Source organism: Musca domestica, unplaced genomic scaffold, assembly GCF_030504385.1.
Source record: "Musca domestica strain aabys unplaced genomic scaffold, Musca_domestica.polishedcontigs.V.1.1 60, whole genome shotgun sequence".
NCBI lineage: Eukaryota > Metazoa > Arthropoda > Insecta > Diptera > Muscidae > Musca > Musca domestica.
This window is the reverse complement of record NW_026712364.1, coordinates 1715129-1737211: the sequence shown is the minus strand read 5'-3', so window position 1 is coordinate 1737211 and position 22083 is coordinate 1715129. Positions and strand designations below refer to the sequence as shown.

Here is a 22083-nt window from a genome sequence, read left to right as displayed (position 1 = left end):
ATTAAGATACTTTATGCTCTTTCAGACTAAATTTTTATTACTGAAAACCAATGTCGAATACTTTTAAAAATGACAATTTTTGCAGAACAATAATCCCAGTTGAGGCTCTTTGTAACTTCTGTTTTTATTATCATGAGTATCGTACTTCTATACTAAACATAACGGTACTTAATCCTAGATTTTGTTTACTTAATCTAACCTTAAAAAATAACAAGTAAAAAAGCTGTAAGTTCGGCCGGGCCGAACTTTTAATACCCTCCACCATTTGGTACAAATTTGGCAATTTCCAAAAAAAAAAACAAAAAAAAAAAATAATAAAATCCGTTAAGAATTCTGTTAAAACCTTAAAAATACCGAATGCCTATACGACCACGTGGACCTGCATAGGCAACTTTTGTCATAAGTTATTACAATTACAAAAATCTGTTTATAATGTAGCTAAAATCATCAAAATTCCGAATATGGGGGGTACCGTTATATGGGGGCTATACGTAGACGTGGACCTGCACAGACAATTTTCTAGCATGGGCTGAAATATCCATTACGAACTTCACATGCGAAATTTGAAACAATCCCGGTAAATAGTGTCGCTAAAATCATTAAAATGCCGAATATTGGGGGGTACGGTATATGGGGGCTATATGAAGACGTGGACCAAATGGCCCATTTTCTGTTTTATGCTGCAGTATCTATTACGAACTTCAAATACCAAATTTGGAACAATTCCGCTAAATAATGTCGCTAAAATCATCAAAATACCGAATATCGGGGGTACCGTTATATGGGGGCTACACGAAGACGTAGACCTTCACAGATAATTTTCTGTCTTACGCTGTAGTATCCCTTAAGAACTTCAAATGCCAAATTTGAAACAATTCCGGCGAATAATGTCGCTAAAATCATCAAAATACCGAATATCGGGAGGTACCGTTATATGGTGGCTATATGATAACTTGGACCTACATGGCCCATTTACGAACTTAACCTGCCTACTGGCAAAATATACATGTGTGCAAAATTTTAGCCTTCTATCTCAATTTGTTCGAAAGATAGCGTGATTACAACAGACAGACAGACAGACGGACATACAGACACACAGACAGACAGACGGACATGGCTGAATCGTCTTAGAATTTTACGCTGATCAAGAATATATGGGTCTGACATGAGTATTTCGAGGAGTTACAAACGGAATGACATAATTAATATACCCTCCATAGTATGGTGGAGGGTATAATAATGAAAATCCTCAAAACTACAGATTTTAATCAGCTGATCTACAGATGATCGGTATTAAGGGAGTTCACACTAAACGATATCTTATCAATCAAATTTGGCATTGAAAAGTGTAACATTTTTCTTGACCTGCCTTATTGGGTTTCCGCAGCGTAACCTGGTTCAAAAATAGATTTTTGTTATTTGCTGTCACAAGTAGATGCCTATGCAGATGCTGGCATTCTTCAACAAAAAATTAAAAAAAAACTTTAATTCGAGTTGAGCTTCTTTGTAATTTTTATGTTTTATTTTTATAATTATCGTCCTTATATACTATACATAATGGTACGTAATCTTAGATTTTGTTTACTTAATCCATGCTTAAAAAGTAACAATGACAATCCTTAAAACTACAGATGTTAATCAGCTGATCTGCAGGTGATCGGTATGATAGAAGTTCACACTAAATGATATCTTGTCAACAAATGACTAATAGGGTAGTTCACATTAAATCAGTTATCGTTTAAGAACACTACAGCTTACATTATCTTGGAATACTGTGTAGATGTGCGTTATAAACCATTTGACCAAAAATTTGCTCAATTTGGTAGCGATGAATTCCGATCTAAGACTATTTGTTATACCTTCCTTTATTCGATCTAAATTTGATCAGAATATGTCTACTTTATAATTAATTTAGTTGTTTAATGATCTATACTTGTTTTCAGTGCCCAAACAATTCTACATATTTACCACCACTGGTATTTAAATCCCCATACTAATATTCTACATCAAATTAAACTGAATTAAAAGAGAAAAATTTACGTTTTTTCTAACAGATATGCACAGTTATAAGCCAGCTATTAATTAATTTTCATTTGAAAACGGGTATGCAGAAAATAATGCAAGTGTGTGAATTAGTGGTTTCAGGTGTTCAAATAAAATGAAAAAAAATAAGTTGGCAATAATAAATAAAAAAATAACATTGATAGATAATATCGAAACTAAGAAACATTTAATTTTATTTTTTCATTAAAAAGTTGCTGTTCAAAACTAACGAACAACTTTTCTAATCTTTAAAAACGAAATAATAAATTTAAACTCTAATTATTTTTATGGGAAAGCAATGATTGGGTGAAAAGAATTGACAAATATTTATTGCAGCAATAAATACGGAGTAGGGCAATTAGACTACAATAGGAAGATTTTAGTAGCTGGTAGCAAAGCATAAAAACATAAAGATGGGACAAATCAGAGTCAAAATATTGACATCGGTTGGATATAACCGATCATCTGATATCATAACGACATAATTATCAATGTTAAGTGATTTTAATTGCTAAGCCAATGTTCAATTAGCTGGTAACTCTAAAGGGATAATATTTTGTGTTCATATTTTTGGTCCAATGTAAATTTTATTTGTCATCCTGCTATATATATCAATAGTTCTAAGAATTTTTACCATTAACATGCCACTGACATCAGTGGTTTCTCTACATACTATGGTAATTTTCTTAGAGTGGATGTTGTCAATTTTTATACCCTCCACCATAGTATGGAGGGTATATTAAATTTGTCATTCCGTTTGTAACTCCTCGAAATACTCATGTCAGACCCAACAAATATATTATAATAATATTCTTGATCAGCGTAAAATTATAAGTCGATTTAGCTATGTCCGTCTGTCTGTCCAGCTGTCTGTCTGTTGTAATCACGCTATCTTTCGAACGAATTGAGATAGAAGGCTAAATTTTTGCACACATGTTTATTTTTTCCAGTAGGCAGGTTAAGTTCGTAAATGGGCCATGTAGGTCCACGTTTTCATATAGCCCACATATAACGGTACCTCCCGATATCCGGTGTTTTGATGATTTTAGCGACATTATTCACCGGAATTGATTCAAATTTGGTATTTGAAGTTCGTAATGGATACTACAGCCTAATGCAGAAAATTGTCTGTCCAGGCCCACGTCTTCGTAGAGCCCCCATTTAACGGTACCTATCTATATTCGGTACTTTGATGATTTTAGCGACACTGTTAACCGGAATTGTTTTAAATTTTGTATTTGAAGTTCGTAATGGATACTACAGCCTATGACAGAAAATTGTTAGTGCAGGTCCACGTCTTCGTATAACCCTCATATAACGGTTCCCCCCGATATTCGATATTTTGATGATTTTAGCGACATTATTAACCGGAATTGTTTTAAATTTTGTATTCGAAGTTCGTAATGGATGCTACAGCCTATGGCAGAAAAATTTCTATGCTGGTTCAGGTCTTCGCACAGCTCCGATATAAGGCTACCTCCCTATATACAACTTTTTGATTTATTATTTTAGCTCCATTATTCACCGTTTATTTTAAGTTTCGAAATTGATTATGGTGTAATGACTTATGATAAACAATGCCCATGTGGTCCACGTCGTATAGACACAAATATAACGGCTATATTCAGTATTTTTAAAATTTTAATAGAATTATTTAAGGATATTATTTCTAAATTCGTTCCAAATGGTGGAGGGTATTCGGCCAAACTTACTACTTTTTAACTTGTTTTTTTTTTATACCCTCCACCATACTATGGAGGGTATATTAATTTTGTCATTCCGTTTGTAACTCCTCGAAATACTCACGTCAGACCCAACAAAGTATATATATTCTTGATCAGCGTAAAATTCTAAGACGATTTAGCCATGTCCGTCTGTCTGTCTGTGTGTCTGTCTGTCTGTCTGTCTGTCTGTCCGTCTGTCTGTCTGTCTGTCTGTCTGTCTGTTGTAATCACGCTATCTTTCGAACAAATTGAGATAGAAGGCTAAAATTTTGCACACATGTATATTTTGCCAGTAGGCAGGTTAAGTTCGTAAATGGGTTATGTAGGTCCAAGTTTTCATATAGCCCCCATATAACGGTAACTCTCGATATTCGGTATTTTGATGATTTTAGCGACATTATTCACCGGAAATGTTTCAAATTTAGCATTTGAAGTTCAAAATGGATACTACAGCCTAAGACAGAAAATTATCTGTGCAGGTCCACGTCTTCGTATAGCCCCCATATAACGGTACCCCCCGATATTCGGTATTTTGATGATTTTAGCGACATTATTTAACGGAACCGTTCCAAATTTGGTATTTGAAGTTCGTAATGGATACTACATCCTAAGTCAAAAAATGAGCCATGTAGGTCCACGTCTTCCTATAGCCCCCATATACCGTACCTCCCCCGATATTCGGTATTTTGATGATTTTAGCGACATTATTTAACGGAACCGTTCCAAATTTGGTATTTGAAGTTCGTAATAGATACTGCAGCAGAAAACAGAAAATGGACCATGTAGGTCCACGTCTTCGTATAGGCCCCATATACCGTACCCCCCGATATTCAGTATTTTGATGATTTTAGCGACATTATTTACCGGGATTGTTTTAAATTTCGCATTTGAAGTTCGTAATGGATACTTCAGCCCATGCCAGAAAATTGTCTGTGCAGGTCCACGTCTTCGTATAGCCCCCATATAACGGTACCCCCTATATTCGGTATTTTTATGATTTTAGCTACATTATAAACAAATTTTTCTTCAAGTTTCGCATTTAAATGTTGTAATAACTTATGACAAAAGTTGCCTATGCAGGTATACGTCGTGGTATAGACATTCGGTATTTTTAAGATTTTAACAGAATTTTAAAGGATTTTTTTATTTTATTTATTTATTTATTTTATTTTTTTTTTGGAAATTGCCAAATTAGTACCAAATGGTGGAGGGTATTAAAAGTTCGGCCCGGCCGAACTTACAGCTTTTTTACTTGTTTGTATTTATTTCTTTGCTTGGGGGGTCAGAGTATTGTTCAGTCATGAAATGCCCTCTAATCCTTGGAGTCATTTAAGATTTTTTATTATATTAACGAAGTATTGTTAAACGATGTAAGATTTAATGTGAACTACCCTATTAGTCATTAGCTGATAAGAGATCATTCAGTGAGAATTTCCTTAATAGCGATCATGGTAGAAGAATATAGGTAGACGCGTCGACACAGCTGCTGGGACAATGAACTGTCAAACCAATTTTGGAATTGAAAATGTTGAATGAAAAAGTTTTTCAATTTGCAAAAATTGTTGAAAAACGCGAATTATAATAGCCTCCGAATGACGTAGTATAAGAAAACATGTAAAAATCTACTTATATTTAAAAAAATATTTAAATTTTTTGACACATCAATGCTCCCAAGCGTTGATGCATCTACCTGTATTCTTCTGCCATGATAGCGATTATCTGTAGAAAATCTGATTAATATCTGTAGTGTTAAGGAGTGTTATTGCTACTTTTTAAGGATAAATTAAGTAAACAAAATCTGGGATTATGTACCGTTATGTTAAGGACGATGAATATGACAATATGAGTATAGAAATACAAAGAGCTTTAACAGACTTCACCATTTGTAAAATGTAAAAAAACTATTTTATTTCTGAGCTAAGGAAAACCCACGTTCTGAAGGCCGAGTAATTTTTCTGGTAAATAACCAAAAATCGATTATTGAACCAGCAAAAAAGGATCGGGTATGCCAACAACAATTTTACACTTTTCAATGCCAAATTTGACGTGACTACCCTATTAGTCGTTAGTTGATAAGATATCATTTAGTGAGAACTTACTCATCTGATTAGCATCTGTAGTTTTAAGGATTATTTATTTTTTAGGACTGATAAAGTAAACAAAATCTAGAATTAAGTGCCGTTATGTTAATTATATGAGGACTGTGAAATTTATTTATTTTGAGCTAAAGAATGTCTAAATTGGCAAAGGTAAATTGTTATGCCTGCAAATAACCAAAAATCTTTTTTTGAGCGTCAGCTGCGGCAAAAACAGTCAGGCAGGCCAACAATAAAAAATTTGACGTGCCTATCTTATTACTCATTATTTGATAAGATATAATTTAGTGGGAATTTCCTTGATACCGATCATCTACAGATCAGTATTGATATTTTTATACCCAACACCTTGAAAAGGAGGATATATTAACTTTGTCATTCCGTTTGAAGCATCCCTAAATATTCGTCGTAGACCCCATTATCATATTCATCCGTTCGTCTGTCTACACGTCTGTTGAAATCACGTCATATAATGTGGGCTATATTATTTGGCGTAGAGCTTAAAAATTTGTGTCGATGCGACTACCCGTATTTTTCTACCATGGATGGTTGGTTGTTTTGGAAAGCCGCCATATAACGGTACCTCCCGATATTCGTATTTAGACGATTTTCCCACATTTTTTCACGAAATTCGCCTAAAAATTGGTATTTGTAGTCCATTATGGGTTCTAGCTCCGGTGGTGAAACATTGTATGTTTTTGTATAGTCCTCATATAACGGTATATCCCGATATTCGGTATTTTCATTTTTTCACGAAATTTGTCTGAAAATTGGTATTTGTAGGCCACAATGGGCTCTAGCTCCGGTGGTGAAACATTGCATGCATCGGTCCACGTTTTTGTATATCCCTCATATAACGGTACCTCCCAATATTCGGTATTTTGATGTTTTTTGGCACATTTTTCAACGGATTTGTCCAAGAATTGGTATTTGTAGTTCGTATTGGCTTCTAGCTCCTGTGGCGGAACATAGTATGTATAGGCCGACGTTTTCGTATAGCTCCCCACACAATGGTACCTCCATATATATTCAGTATTTTGATGGATTTTGCCACATTTTTCCACAGATTTATCTTAAATTTGGTATTTGTAGTTCATAATAGGTTCTAGCTTCGGCGGCAGAACATTGAAATTAAAGGTCCACGTTTTCCTATAGCCCACATATAACGATACCCACCGATAGTAGGTATTTTGATAATCCTAGTCACATTTACCCGCGAAATTGTTCCAAATTTGGTATTTAACAAGATTTGATTGATGAAAATTCTTGAAGTATAAAGTTGTCTATGGAGGTTCCAGTTTTGGTAAGGGCCCCCATGCAACGGCCTCATCCACTTTATGTTTTTTATTAAAAGTTTAACAGCATTATCCGAACGTTTTTTCAGGTATTTGTAGTTTAAAGTGGAACACGTTTGGATTCAGATACTTTTATATCAAAATGTTTTTTTTACCTAAAGGTGGAGGGTATTAAAATGTCGGCCGAACTTAATTTTTGATTACTTGTTTGGTATAGATTAAATAAATAACATCCAGGATTATTTACACTTATATTTAGCGTATAAGGACGATGATTATGAAAATAAAGTACATAATTTACAAAAAGCCTCGAATGGATTTACCACTTCAAGAAAAAAAAAAAACAAAAATAAAACACATATGCATTTATTGTTGGCATGATCTGTCATTAATTCCCATTCGGTTATGGATACCTAGCATTTTTCCAAACATTCTCACGCTTCATTATTTTCTGTCATGTCATTGATTAATCGCGTCTTAAATGTTTTTTATACTTCTTTGTCATCTTGTTGTTTGAATGAATGTTACCAGATATTGTCCGCAAAATATGCAAAGCAAGTGACTTATTTATGTCATTACATTACGTCATATATACAGGGTGAGATAAAAAACTGCAACAAAGTCAAATGCCATAATTTTTAAATTTGTTTTTAAATTTCATTGAATGAAAGCAAAAAATGTCGGAAATAGCATCAAATTTTAGAATAAGTTTGGATTTGTTTGAATTGGTCACCTTTGGTACGAATTATGGCCTTCAAACGGCCAATAAAATCGTCACACGCTGTCAGAATGTTGCTCTGCGGTATTTTGGCCCATTCCCGACGAAGCCCTTGCTTAAGGTGATCAACACTTTGGTATTTTTTAGTGCCAACCTTGTTTTGCAAAATACTCCCGACACAATAGTCCAACGGATTGATATCCGGAGATTTTGGCGACCATTGTGGGCTGGAAATGAAGCGAGGAACCTCATTTTGTAACCATTCTTGGGTGGCGCGTGCTGAGTCCTGTTGGTATGACCAAGGTCTGCGACAAAAATGTTTGCGTGTCCAAAGCTTTAATACACTCTCCAGAACATTTTCGCGATAATATTCGTCATTTATTCTGATGCCACGGTCGATTAATACGAGCGGAGAGCGACCATCGGCTGTTATTTCGGCCCAAACCATCACCATGGCCGGCACTTGAGTTCTGATGGCCAACCGTAGGTGCACATTTTCAGCTGACATGTTTGGCATGTAAACACGATCATTTTGTTTATTTACAAACTGCTGGACAACGAATGTTTTCTCATCGGCAGATCACCACTTTCGGTCAAGCGAAGCAACTCTTTAGCTCTTTTGAGTCTATTTTCTTTCTGTTGCGGTGCAAGTTCTTGCATTTTTGGAATTTCAATGGCTTTACACCGAACTCATTTTGCAATATTTGCCGAATGGAATATTGCGATATGTTCAGCTCACTAGCCATTTTTCGGCCACTGCGACGAGGGTTTCGATCAAGTCGCTTCTTTACTTTTCGAACAATTTCTGCTGATGTTGCTGTTTTCTTCCGTTCACTTCCTTGACGTCAGGCTACGCTACCAGAATCATGGTAACGAGCGATGGTACGAGACACAAAAGATTTATTCACAATTAAATGCTGGAGTTCTCCAACTATAGCCACTTGTGGTTTTCCAGTCAAATATAAAGAAATCACACTAACACGCTTGAATTCCATCGCGAATAACTTTTTTTCTGAAAAATTCTCATCAAAATGCTTTTGTACGATTGTAAACAATATAACGAACTGTCACTGTAATAATTTTAACAGCTGTCTGTCGATTGGCTTAGAAGTGACAGCAGTCTGAAGTATGTTCCAGTTTTTTTTTTCATTTCACCCTGTTTGTCTTTAGATTTCATCAGTTCTTTATATAATGAGAGTATTTATAAAAATGTGTCTTTTATTTTATTTCTCCCCAATATTGTTCCGTATATTTTACGACTTTTAACTGTGATGCGTCACAGAAGATCAAAATGTTCCGCTCTGAAAATTTCTCACCTCTAATTTATTGATTATAACAATTAGCATATGATGCTCACTTGAAAATCCAAATCAAATATTTTATCAGTGGTGAAATTTTTTTAGATATTAGAAAACACCTAGTAATCAAAACTTAAAAAAACAATTCGCTTAAATGTTATTAACTAATCGATCTTGGCATCGCAGTAACTGATAACTTTTTTGCGGCAATATTTCCTATAATTATTTTGGAACAAAAAAATACCTGCAAGCAATGCGGATGATTCACGCTGCAGTGAGGTCATTTTGATGATCAAATATTAAAAGCTTCTTCCAAGCAAATATTTCTATTTTTTCAATATTTCACTTAGAATAGGTACTAATTTCAGTTAGGTGACAATTGACGTGGTAATTGTTTTGAGGGGATTACAACAAATGCGCTTTGTTCGAACTAATACAAACGGCTACAGAGTGTGTCACATTTATTAATACATATTAATTTTTTCAAATATTCAAAACTACGCAGTTCGAATTAAGGATTGTTATTTTGGGGAATTCCTGGAAAGACTATCGAGAAATCAAATAAAAAATAAGAACCAGGTAGTAAAGTATTATTTGAGTAACTTAAATAAAATATATTGCAAAGGTCAACTATAAACAAAAGACTTTTAATAAGTTTTTTGGGATATAAGAGGCCTTCGAAAATTATAAAATAAATTTAAATAATCAAACCCTTGGATAATCAAACTTGGAAAAAAATTCTGTTTTGGTATGTTCTTATAAAGAGATACAGCCTGATTTAAATTATTTCGAGGATCTTGGCCATATTTTCTTTTGGGGGGTAGAAAACTTAATAAATCAAAACAAGTAAAAAAGCTGCAAATTCGGCCGGGCCGAACAGCAATTGAAACGAATTTGGCAATTTTCAAAAAAATAAAATCCGTTAAAAATTCTATATTAGGGAAAAGTCCACCTTAAAATTTTAGATTCGGTCCCACAGCTTGTGTTCGGCCTTTTAAGTACTCAAAATGCACAATTTGTTCAGTTTGACAAAATTTTTTAAATCAAAACTTCATATGTCGTACTAAATTTTCAGATTTCAAGGTTTTTTTCTTTTTCGGAATTTTCAATATCTTTAATTTTGAAGATCACAAAGTGTTATATTAGTAAAACCATCACAAAATGGACCCACAAGGACTTGAAAATCTCTTGAAAATTTAAACAAAATCCACTTTTAAAGGTCTTAAAGGGGACTAGAAAATTTCTTTAAAAATCCACCATTAAAGGCCTTGAAGTTCTCTGGAAAAAACATTTAAAATATTAACTTTTAAAGGCCTTGAAGTTCTCTGGAAAAAAATCTTTAAAATATTAACTTTTAAAGGCCTTAAAGAGGACTATAAAATTTATTGAAAAAATTCACGCCTTTAACAGCCTTGAAGATCTTTGAAAAATTCTTTAAAAAATTCACGTTGAACAGCCTTGAGAATCTTTGGAAAAATTCTTTAAAAAACACTTTTAAAGGCCTTAAAGATCTCTGGAAAACTTGACCTGAAGATACTAGGAAAACTTCTTTAAAAAAATCCACGTTTAAAGACCTTAAAGTGGACTATAAAATTTCTTAAAAAAATCACATTTAATAGCCTTGAAGATCTCTAAAAAAAATTCTTTAAAAAATCCACTTTTAAAGGCCTTAAAGGGGTCTAGAAAATTTCATTAAAAAATCCAAATTTAAGAGCCTTGAAGATCTTTGGAAAAATTCTTTAAGAAATCCACTTTGAAAAGCCTTGAAGATCTTTGGAAAACTTCTTTAAAAAAATTCACGTTTAAAGACCTTAAAGTGGACTATAAAATTTCATTAAAAAATGCACACTTAATAGCCTTGAAGATCTCTGGAAAAATTCTTTAAAAAATCCACTTTTAAAGACCTTAAAGGGGACTAGAAAATTTCTTTAAAAAAATCCACGTTTAAAGATCTTATAGAGGGCTATAAAATTTCTTTAAAAATCCACGTTTAAAGGCCTTGAAGAGGACTTTAAAATTTCTTTAAAAAAATCACGTTTAAAGGCCTTGAAGAGGACTATAAAATTTCTTTAAAAAATCCACGTTTAAAAGCCTTGAAGAGGACTATAAAACTTCTTTAAAAAATCCAACTTTTAAAGATTTGAAGATCTCTGAAAAAAAATTTTAAAAAATCCACTTTTAAAGGACTTGAAGATCTCTGGAAAAAAACCCACTTTTAAATGCCTTAAAGGGGACTACAAAATTTCTTTAAAAAATCCACGTTTAAAGGCCTTGAAGAGGACTATAAAATTTCTTTAAAAAATCCACGTTTAAATGCCTTGAAGAGGACTATAAAATTTCTTTAAAAAATCCACGTTTAAGGCCTTGAAGAGGACTATAAAATTTCTTTAAAAAATCCACGTTTAAATGGCTTGAAGAGGACTATAAAATTTCTTTAAAAAATCCACGTTTAAATGGCTTGAAGAGGACTATAAAATTTCTTTAAAAAATCCACGTTTAAAGGCCTTGAAGAGGACTATAAAATTTCCACGTTTAAAGACCTTAAAGAGGACTATAAAATTTCTTTAAAAAATCCACGTTTAAAGACCTTAAAGAGGACTATAAAATTTCTTTAAAAAATTCACGTTTAAAGGCCTTGAAGAGGACTATAAAATTTCTTTAAAAATCCACGTTTAAAGACCTTAAAGAGGACTATAAAATTTCTTTAAAAAATCCACGTTTAAAGACCTTAAAGAGGACTATAAAATTTCTTTAAAAAATCCACGTTTAAAGACCTTAAAGAGGACTATAAAATTTCTTTAAAAAATCCACGTTTAAAGACCTTAAAGAGGACTATAAAATTTCTTTAAAAAATCCACGTTTAAAGACCTTAAAGAGGACTATAAAATTTCTTTAAAAAATCCACGTTTAAAGACCTTAAAGAGGACTATAAAATTTCTTTAAAAAATCCACGTTTAAAGACCTTAAAGAGGACTATAAAATTTCTTTAAAAAATCCACGTTTAAAGACCTTAAAGAGGACTATAAAATTTCTTTAAAAAATCCACGTTTAAAGACCTTAAAGAGGACTATAAAATTTCTTTAAAAAATCCACGTTTAAAGACCTTAAAGAGGACTATAAAATTTCTTTAAAAAATCCACGTTTAAAGACCTTAAAGAGGACTATAAAATTTCTTTAAAAAATCCACGTTTAAAGACCTTAAAGAGGACTATAAAATTTCTTTAAAAAATCCACGTTTAAAGACCTTAAAGAGGACTATAAAATTTCTTTAAAAAATCCACGTTTAAAGACCTTAAAGAGGACTATAAAATTTCTTTAAAAAATCCACGTTTAAAGGCCTTGAAGAGGACTATAAAATTTCTTTAAAAAATCCACGTTTAAAGGCCTTGAAGAGGACTATAAAATTTCTTTAAAAAATCCACATTTAAAGGCCCTGAAGTGGACTATAAAATTTCTTTAAAAAATTCACGTTTAAAGGCCTTGAAGAGGACTATAACATTTCTTTAAAAAATCCACGTTTAAAAGAACTTGAAGAGGACTATAAAATTTCTTTAAAAAATCCACGTATAAAGGCTTTGAAGAGGACTATAATTTTTTTTTAAAAATCCACTTTTAGTGGCCTTAAAGAGGGCTATAAAATTTCTTTAAAAAATCCACGTTTAAAGACCTTAAAGAGGGCTATAAAATTTCTTTAAAAAAATCCACGTTTAAAGGCCTTGAAGAGGACTATAAAATTTCTTTAAAAAATCCACGTTTAAAAACCTTGAAGATCTTTGGAAAACTTCTTTAAAAAATCCACGTTTAACAGCCTTGAAGATCTTTGGAAAACTTCTTTAAAAAATCCACGTTTAACAGCCTTGAAGATCTTTGGAAAACTTCTTTAAAAAATCCACGTTTAAAAGCCTTGAAGATCTTTGGAAAACTTCTTTAAAAAATCCACGTTTAACAGCCTGGAAGATCTTTGGAAAACTTCTTTAAAAAATCCACGTTTAACAGCCTGGAAGATCTTCGGAAAACTTATTTAAAAAATCCACGTTTAACATCCTTGAAGATTTTTGGAAAACTTCTTTAAAAAAATCCACGTTTAACAGCCTTGAAGATCTTTGGAAAACTTCTTTAAAAAATCCACGTTTAAAGGCTTTGCAAAAGCACAGTCTTATCAAACGCCTACGCGCCAAGACCGATCCTCGTGAATTATTTGAAGATTGCAGCTTTAGCCGTTTCGTCTGGGTGTTGATTCTCAGTCTGTCAGTCATTTTTCTTACTTCCCTTTTATATACAGTGTGAGATGAAAAAACTGCAACCAATTTCAGACTGCTGTCATTTCTAAGTCACTCGTCCGACAGCTGTTAAAATTATTCCAGTGACAGCTCATTATATTGTTTACAAGCGTACAAAAGCATTTTGGTGAGAATTTTCCAGAAAAAAGTAATTCGTGATGGAATTGAAGCGTGATATTGTGATTTCTTTATATTCGGCTGGAAAACCACAAGTGGCTATCGTTGGAGCGCTCCCGCATTTGTGAATGTGAATAAATCTGTTGGGTCTCGTACCATCGCTCGTTACCGTGATACTGGTAGTGTAGTTCGACGTCAAGGAAGTGGACGGAAGAAAACAGCAACATCAACAGAAATGGTTCGAAAAGTAAAGAAGCTACTCGATCGAAATCCGCGTCGCAGTGGCCTAAAAATGGCTCGTAAGCTGGACATATCGCAATATTCCCTTCGGCAATTATTGAAAAATGAGCTCAAGGTAAAGCCATTGAAATTCCAAAAAGTGCAAGAACTTACACCGCAACAGAAAGAAAATGGACTCAAAAGAGATGAAGAGTTGCTTCGGTTTTCTCCGATTAGATGAGAACATTCCAGCAGTTTGTAAACAAACAAAATGATCGTGTCTACTTGCCCAAGAGGTCAGCTGAAAATGTGGATCTTCGGTTGACCACCAGAACACAAGCGCCGGCCATGCTGATGGTGTGGGCCGCCATAACAGCCGATGGTTGCTCTCCGCTCGTATTAATCGACCGTGGCATCAGAATAAATGTTCAATGTTACCGCGAAAATATTCTGGAGGGTGTATTAAAGCCTGGGGGACGCAAACATTTTGGCCGCAGACCTTTGACATTCCAACAGGACTCAACACCATCGCACTCAGCACGCGCCAAAATGAGGTTCCTCGCTTCATTTCCAGCGCACAATGACCAGCAAAATCTCCGGATACCAATGCGTTGGACTATTGTGTCTGGAGTATTTTGGAAAGCAAGGTTGGCACTAAAAAAAATACCAAAATGTCGATCACTTTAAGTAAGCGCTTCGCCGGGAATGGGCCAAAATACCGCAGAGCAACATTCGGGCAGCGTGTGACATTTTCATTGGCCGTTTCAAGGCCATAATTTGTGCCAAAGGTGAACAAATCTAAACTTATTCTAAAATTTGAAGCTATTTCCGACATTTTTTGCTTTCATTCAATAAAATTAAAAAAAAAACTAGTTAAAAAGCAGCTAAATTCGGCCGGTCGAACTTTTAATACCCTTCACCATTTCAAAGGAACTTGAAAATTTTAAAAAATGTCATGTCAAAATCATGAAAATACCGCATATCGGGAGGTACCGTTATATTGGGGCTATACGAAGGCCTGCATACCAAAATTTTTGTCATAGGCAGTAGTACCCATTACGAACTTCAAATACGAAATTTGAAATAATTCCGGTAAATAATGTCGCTAAAATTATCATAACACCGAATAACGGGAGGTACCGTTATATGGAGGCTATACGAAGACGTGGACCTGCACGGACAGTTTTCTGTCACAGGCTGTAATATACATTACGAACTTCAAATGCCAAATTTTAAACAATTCCGGTTAATAATGTCCCTAAAATCATTAAAATACCGCAAATCGGGAGGTACCGTTATATGGGGGTTATAAGAAGACTTGGACCTACATGTCCCATTTTCTGTTTTAGTCTTTAGTATCCATTATGAACTTCAAATGCGAAATTTGAAACAATTCCGGTAAATAATGTCGCTAAAATCATCAAAATACAGAATATCGGAGGCTATGGTTATATGGGAGCTATACGAAGATCTGTATGTGCATACAATATTTTTTGCCATAGGTTGTAGTACCCATTAGGATCTTCCAGTACGAAATTTGAAACGATTCCAGTGAATAATGTTGCTGAAATCATCAAAAATGCGAATATCGGGAGGTGCCGTTATATGGGGGCTAAACGAAGACTTGAACCTGCATACAAACAGTTTATTCAAGCCTGTAGTACCCATTACGAACTTCAAATATGAAATTTGAAAAAGAATCCGGTAAATAATGTCGCTAAAATCATGAAAATACCGAATATCGGGAGGTACCGTTATATGGGAGCTATACGAAGATCTGTATGTGCATACAACATTTTTTGCCATAGGTTGTAGTACCCATTAGGATCTTCCAGTACGAAATTTGAAACGGGGGCTAAACGAAGACTTGAACCTGCATACAAACAGTTTATTCATAGCCTGTAGTACCCATTACGAACTTCAAATACGAAATTTGAAAAAAATCCGGTAAATAATAAAATCCGCTAAAATCATGAAAATACCGAATATCGGGAGGTACCGTTATATGGGGGCTATACGAAAACGTGGATCGACATGGCACATTTACGAACTTAACCTGCATACTGGTAAACTATGCATGTATGCAAAAGTTTAGCTTTCTATCTCAATTCGTTCGAAAGATACGATGATCCAGAATATATATACTTTGCTAGACCCTGTATTTTCGAGGAGATACAAACGGAATGACAAAGTTAATATACCCTCCATAGAATGGTAGAGGGTATAAAAAATGTAAAAATTATGGCGTTTGACTTTGTTGGAGTTTTTTTATCGCACCCTGCATAGGGGAGGCCTATTGGAGATCTTCTGTCTTCGCAAGATCTCTAAAGGGTGTATTCTTTCTATAGAAGACTTTCGATTAAATTTTACATTTTTCCAAAATTATAACCATATTACTAGCACTTCGTATAACCAAGTGTTTTTAATCCATTTTATTGTTTTTTTTTTTTTTTGCAGCATAAGCTTTGAAATTTGATTAAAGCTGTCTGGCGGCGACAACAACAAAACGTTAATACCTTTTGTCGTTTAATTTCGTGGTTTACAGGCCTCAGGGAACTGCTACAATTACATCTACACAACTGGCTGCCAATAGGAAACAACAACAACAGCAACACAATGTCACAATTTCGTGATAATTCTTGGGTAAGTCGAATTGCAAAATCAAAACAATAACAACTCCAACAAGAATAACTTGCCTCTAACTATCACCCATTTAATATCACCCATTCTGCCAGTTCACCACAGATCTGACCTCATTAGAATTCTACCTTACAATCTCATGTTGTTGCTTGTTTTTTTTTGTTGTTTGCTATTTTCATAACCAAACTGTGTCGCACCAACTCTAATGCCAAATGTTTCAAATTTCGAGTGAATGCCAGATCGCGGGAAATAAAATTTCAGAATTTGTTTTTTTTTTGCTCAAAATTTATTTCCGTTTACTGTGGTTTTGTTTTTTCTGTGGGTCATATTCTACACCGCCTTTTTTTGTGTGCGTTTTTTTTTTTGCATAAATTGTTCTGCTTTTGTTATTCGTTATGTTTGTGTCTCTGTCCCGCAGCTTGTCGATTATCTCGGATATTTGAAGCATTTAATTTATTAATTTATCACAAATTTGTTGGATTTGTTTTTTTTTGTCACCTAGTTAATTATTTGTTATGATTTGAGTATTAACATGGGCGTAGCAAATTTATTTCAAACTCTGGGGAGGGGGGTCAAAAATTATATTTTGCAAAAAAAAAAAAAAAAAAAAAAAACAATTTGGGAACATCAATTTCTAAAGGAATCTGAAATATTTTTTTAAATGGGCGGGGATGGCGGGGAGTTCGTTTTGTACCCTCTCCCTAGAAACCAGCTACGCCCTTTTTGTTTGGTTACAATTTTTGCTGTTTTTCTCCCCAACTCATTGTTATCTAATTCGCATGCAAAGCAGATTAGAAAATTAGTTAGTTACCCATCGATCACCCGCCGACGAAGCACTAACATATTATCAGTGTCCACCTCATTTTCGACATATTAGCCCAATTAGCAGTGATAAGACACATTTTTTGACACTCTTCGTCTTATCAATTTGTGGGTGAAAAAAAAAAAACAGAACTGTGGTGCCATTAATTACACTGTGCAACAGACAAAAATCCCGGGAAAATCCGACAGATTATGGAAATAGAGTTAACAAGTTAAAAAACAGTAAGTTCGGTCGGGCCGAACATTAAATACCCTCCACCATTTGGAATGAATTTGGAAATTTTCAAAAAATAAAATCCTTTAAAAATACTGTTAAAATTTAAAAAATACCGAATATAGCCGTTATATTGGGGTTTATCCGACGTGAACCTACATAGGCATTGTTTGTCATAAGCCATTACCACCATTCAAATTCGAAACTTGAAATAAACGGTGAATAATGTAACTAAAATCATCAAAATATCGTATATAGGGAGATACCGCTATATCGGAGCTATGAGAAGACCTGGACCAGCATAGGCGATTGTCTATCACAGGCTATAGCATCCATTACGAACGTCAAATACGACATCTCAAACAATTTCGGTGGGTATTGTACCTAAAATCGTCAAAATACCGAATATAGGGAGGTACTGATATATGGCGGCTATACGAAGACGTGGACCTGCACAGACATTTTTCTGTCTTATGCTGTAGAATCCATTACGAATCTCGTATACTAATTTGAAACAATTCCGGTGAATGATGCCGCTAAAATAATCAAAATACCGAATATTGGGAGGTACTGATATATGGGGCCAATACGAAGACGTGGACCTGCACTGAAATTTTTCTGTCATAGGCTGTAGTATCCATTACGAACTTCAAATGCCAAATTTGAAACAATTCCGGTTAAAAATGTCGCTAAAATCATCAAAATGCCGAATATAGGGAGGTACTGATATATGGGGCCCATACGAAGACTTGGACCTGCACTGACAATTTTCTGTCATAGGCTGTAGTATCCATTACGAACTTCAAATACCATATTTAAAACAATTCCGGTTAATAATGTCGCTAAAATCATCAAAATACCGAATATTGGGTGGTACCGTTATTTGAGGGCTATACGAAGACGTGAACCTGCACTAACAATTTTCTGTCATAGGCTGTAGTATCCAATACGAACTTCAAATATCAAATTTGAAACAATTCCGGTTAATAATGTCGCTAAAATCATCAAAATACCGAATTTTGGGAGGTAGCGTTATATGGGACCCATACGAAGACGTGGACCTGCAACGATAATTTTGTGTCTTAGGTTGTAGTATCCATTACGAACTTCAAATACCAAATTTGAAACAATTCCGGTTAATAATGTCGCCAAAATCATCAAAATACCGAATATAGGGAGGTACCGTTATATGGGGGCTATACGAAGACGTGGACCTGCACAGACAATTTTCTGTCATAGGCTGTAGTATCCATTATGAACTTCAAATACCAAATTTGAAACAATTCCGGTGAATAATGCCGGTAAAATCATCAAAATACCGAATATAGGGAGGTACCGTTATATGGGGGCTATATGAAAACGTGGGGTAGGTTCCCCCTCCTTTCACATATTTTTCGAATAAAGATTCCTTGGAATCCTTGGGTCCTTGTTCAATAGTGTCTTTGGCAATATTGCAGAGAACAATTCGAAGATTATTTTCGTGGGAAATTTTAACCCTCAAACCAGTCATCATAGGGGTCTTTTTGGTACTTTTTTAAAAAAAATGGTTACAAACTCCCATTATACGGGATCGTAGCAAGAAAAAATATTCTACAAAATTATTTGCCATAAAATTCTACTATGGGTTCTGGAAGACATCAAAAGTCTAAATCTTACATAAATGCCATTAATACATAAATATAAGAAAACCCATTTTAGGATTAAAGCCGCACCTTATGTGAGTTGATGCAAAATTCTCCTACAAAACATCATTTTAGAAGGATGATGTCAAAGACAAAAATATTCTCCACCAAATTTCACTATAAGTCCCGAAAAAAATGAAATCTCTATTTTCACTATATATCAGGAAAATATTTGCAACAATGTTGCCAAAAATTGGGAGAATAACGTGTTTTTTGGTTTCTTACACACTTTACCATTCTAAGCCAATATCTCCTTTAATACTCGATTTTTTGTGGAAGGTTTCAAAGGAAAAGATATTCTAGATCAAATTTTACTATGAGTCACCAAAGAAAAGAAATCTCTATTTTCATTATATATCAAGAAAATATTTGCATCAATATCCAAACCAAAGTTAAACGTGAAAGTACGGGTGAGATAAAAAAAACCTGCAACAAAGTCAAACGCCATAATCTTTACATTTTTTTTAAATTTTTTTGAATGAACGCAAAAAATGTCGGAAATAGCATCAACTTTTAGAATAAGTTTAGATTTTTTCGAATTGGTCACCTTTGGCACAAATTATGGTCTTCGAACGGCCAATGAAACCGTCACACGCTGCCCGAAAGTTGCTCTGCGGTATTTTGGCCCATTCCCGGCGAAGCGATTGCTTGAGTTGATCGACATTTTGGTATTTTTTAGTGTCAACCATGCTTTCCAGAATAGTCCAGACACAATAGTCCAACGGATTGGTATCCGGAGATTTTGATGGCCATTATGCGCTGGAAATTGAAGCGAGGAACCTCATTTTGTAACCATTTTCGGGTGGCGCGTGCTGAGTGCAATGGTGTTGAGTTCTACTGGAAAGTCCAAGGGTTGCGGCCAAAATGTTTGCGTACCCTTCACAATATTTTCGCGATAATATTCGGCATTTATTCTGATGCCACGGTCGATTAATACGAGCGGAGAGTGACCATCGGCTGTTATGGCGGCCCACACCACCACCATGGCCAGCGCTTGAGTTCTGGTGGCCAACCGAAGGTGCACATTCTCAGCTGACCTCTTTGACCTCAAACAGCTGGACAACGAATGTTTTCTCATCGGAGAAAACCAAATTCGGCAGTTCACCACTTTCGGCCAAGAGCCAAGTAACTCTTTAGCTCTTTTGAGTCTATTTATCTGTTTGTTGCGGTGTAAGTTCTTGCACTTTTTGTAAATTCAATGGCTTTACCCCGAGCTCATTTTTTCAAGTTTTCTCATCGGAGAAAACCAAATTCGGCAGTTCACCACTTTCGGCCATGCGAAGCAACTCTAACGCTCTTTTGAGTCTATTTTCTTTCTGTTGCGGTGTAAGTTCTTGCACTTTTTGGAATTTCAATGGCTTTAGCCCGAGTTCATTTTTCAATATTTGCCGAATGGAATATTGCCATATGTTCAGCTCACGAGCCATTTTTCGGCCACGCGGGTTTCGATCAAGTCGCTTCTTTACTTTTCGAACCATTTTCCGCTAATGTTGCTGTTTTCTTCGGTCCACTGCCTTGAGATCCGGCTACGGTAACGAGCGATGGTACGAGACACGAGCGATGGTACAGGACACAAAAGATTTATTCACATTTAAATGCTGGGGTGCTCTAACGATAGCCACTTGTGGTTTTCCAGCCAAAATTCCGTCACGAATAACTTTTTTTCTGGAAAATTCTCACCAAAATGCTTTTGTACGCTTGTAAACAATATAATGAGCTATCACTGGAATAATTTTAACAGCTATCGGACGAGAGGCTTGTAAATGACAGCAGCCTGAAGTTGGTTGCAGTTTTTTCATCTCAACCTGTATGTAGATTCATGCTATTTAACACATTTCAATTCTAAGCCCAAATCTCCCTTAATATTTCATGTTTTGGGGAAAGTATCAAAGGAAGAGCTATTCTTCATCGAATTTCATGGTGGGTTTCGGAACAAAATTAATTGGTATATTTAAAATGTAACAAATAAAAAATATCATCAATTTTCGTTTATAAAAAACATTTTTTTATTTTCAAAAATTTAAGCCATTATGCCGAATTAGCCGCAAGTTTTTGTAAAAACTCAACGTGCTTTTAAAACATTAAAATTTTGTGAGAAGTGCGCCTTCTAAGAACACCATTAAGCGTGTATACGAAAAATTTTCGACTGGTAAGGCTCTTTCTAATCCGAAGAGGCCATATAAAAGTCGACCAAGGCGATCGGCCGAGAATATCGCTGCCGTACGAGCCAGTGTTGAGAGGTCCCCAAGAACATCCCTAAAACGCCGTTCTCAGCAGTTGGGCATGGCTCGGTCCACTTTACAACGGATTATTCGCATTGATTTACATTTGTTCCCGTACAAAACTCAATTGACGCAAAGAATGTTGCCTGCGGACAAGCCTCGTCGATTGGAATATGGGCAACCTTGTACTTGAATCAAAACCCAGATTTTTTTTTTCAGAATGACCCATTGAAGGCTTGACTGACTAGTAGCAGTTACTGACAATGTGGACGAGTCGGAAGTCTATTTCATTCATCAAACATTCGGGTCTTAGTTTACTGAGGAATGACAGTTTTTCTGTAGAAAAACATTCAGGCCTTAGTTTTTTGAGGCATGACAGTTTTTCTATAGAAAAACACTCAGGCCTACGTTTACTAAGGAATGTTTCTTTTTCCATAGAAAACCCATAGGCCTCAGTTTACTTAGGTATGATTTTTTTCTATGGAAAACAACACTTGTAGGTCTCTGCTATATAGAATACCCTCCATATATCCCCCACAGACTGTTGAGCACGCCCTGCTGAGCTCTTCTAAAATGTGGGACCCTTGAATATCCCGTAGAGTAGATTATTTCCACATGACGATATGCACGTCCCCTGAATAATAAACTGAGCATTTTACTACCCGATATGATGATGATTATTTTTTAACGATAATGCAGACAATAACTGGCTA

At 34.9% G+C, this 22083-nt stretch overlaps 1 protein-coding gene across 3 annotated transcripts in view; it reads left to right on the top strand.

Annotated features, from left to right (window-relative positions):
• LOC101894381 (SH3 and F-BAR domain-containing protein DDB_G0274695) overlaps positions 1-22083 on the top strand; it is a 197558-nt gene that overhangs the window by 7630 nt on the left and 167845 nt on the right. For all 3 annotated transcript variants that reach the window (XM_011294391.3, XM_011294390.3, XM_020036884.2), the window contains exon 2: positions 16248-16433. In XM_011294391.3, coding sequence (XP_011292693.1) covers positions 16407-16433 — 27 coding nt within the window. In that variant the 5' untranslated portion in view covers positions 16248-16406. The remainder of the gene's footprint in view (positions 1-16247; positions 16434-22083) is intronic.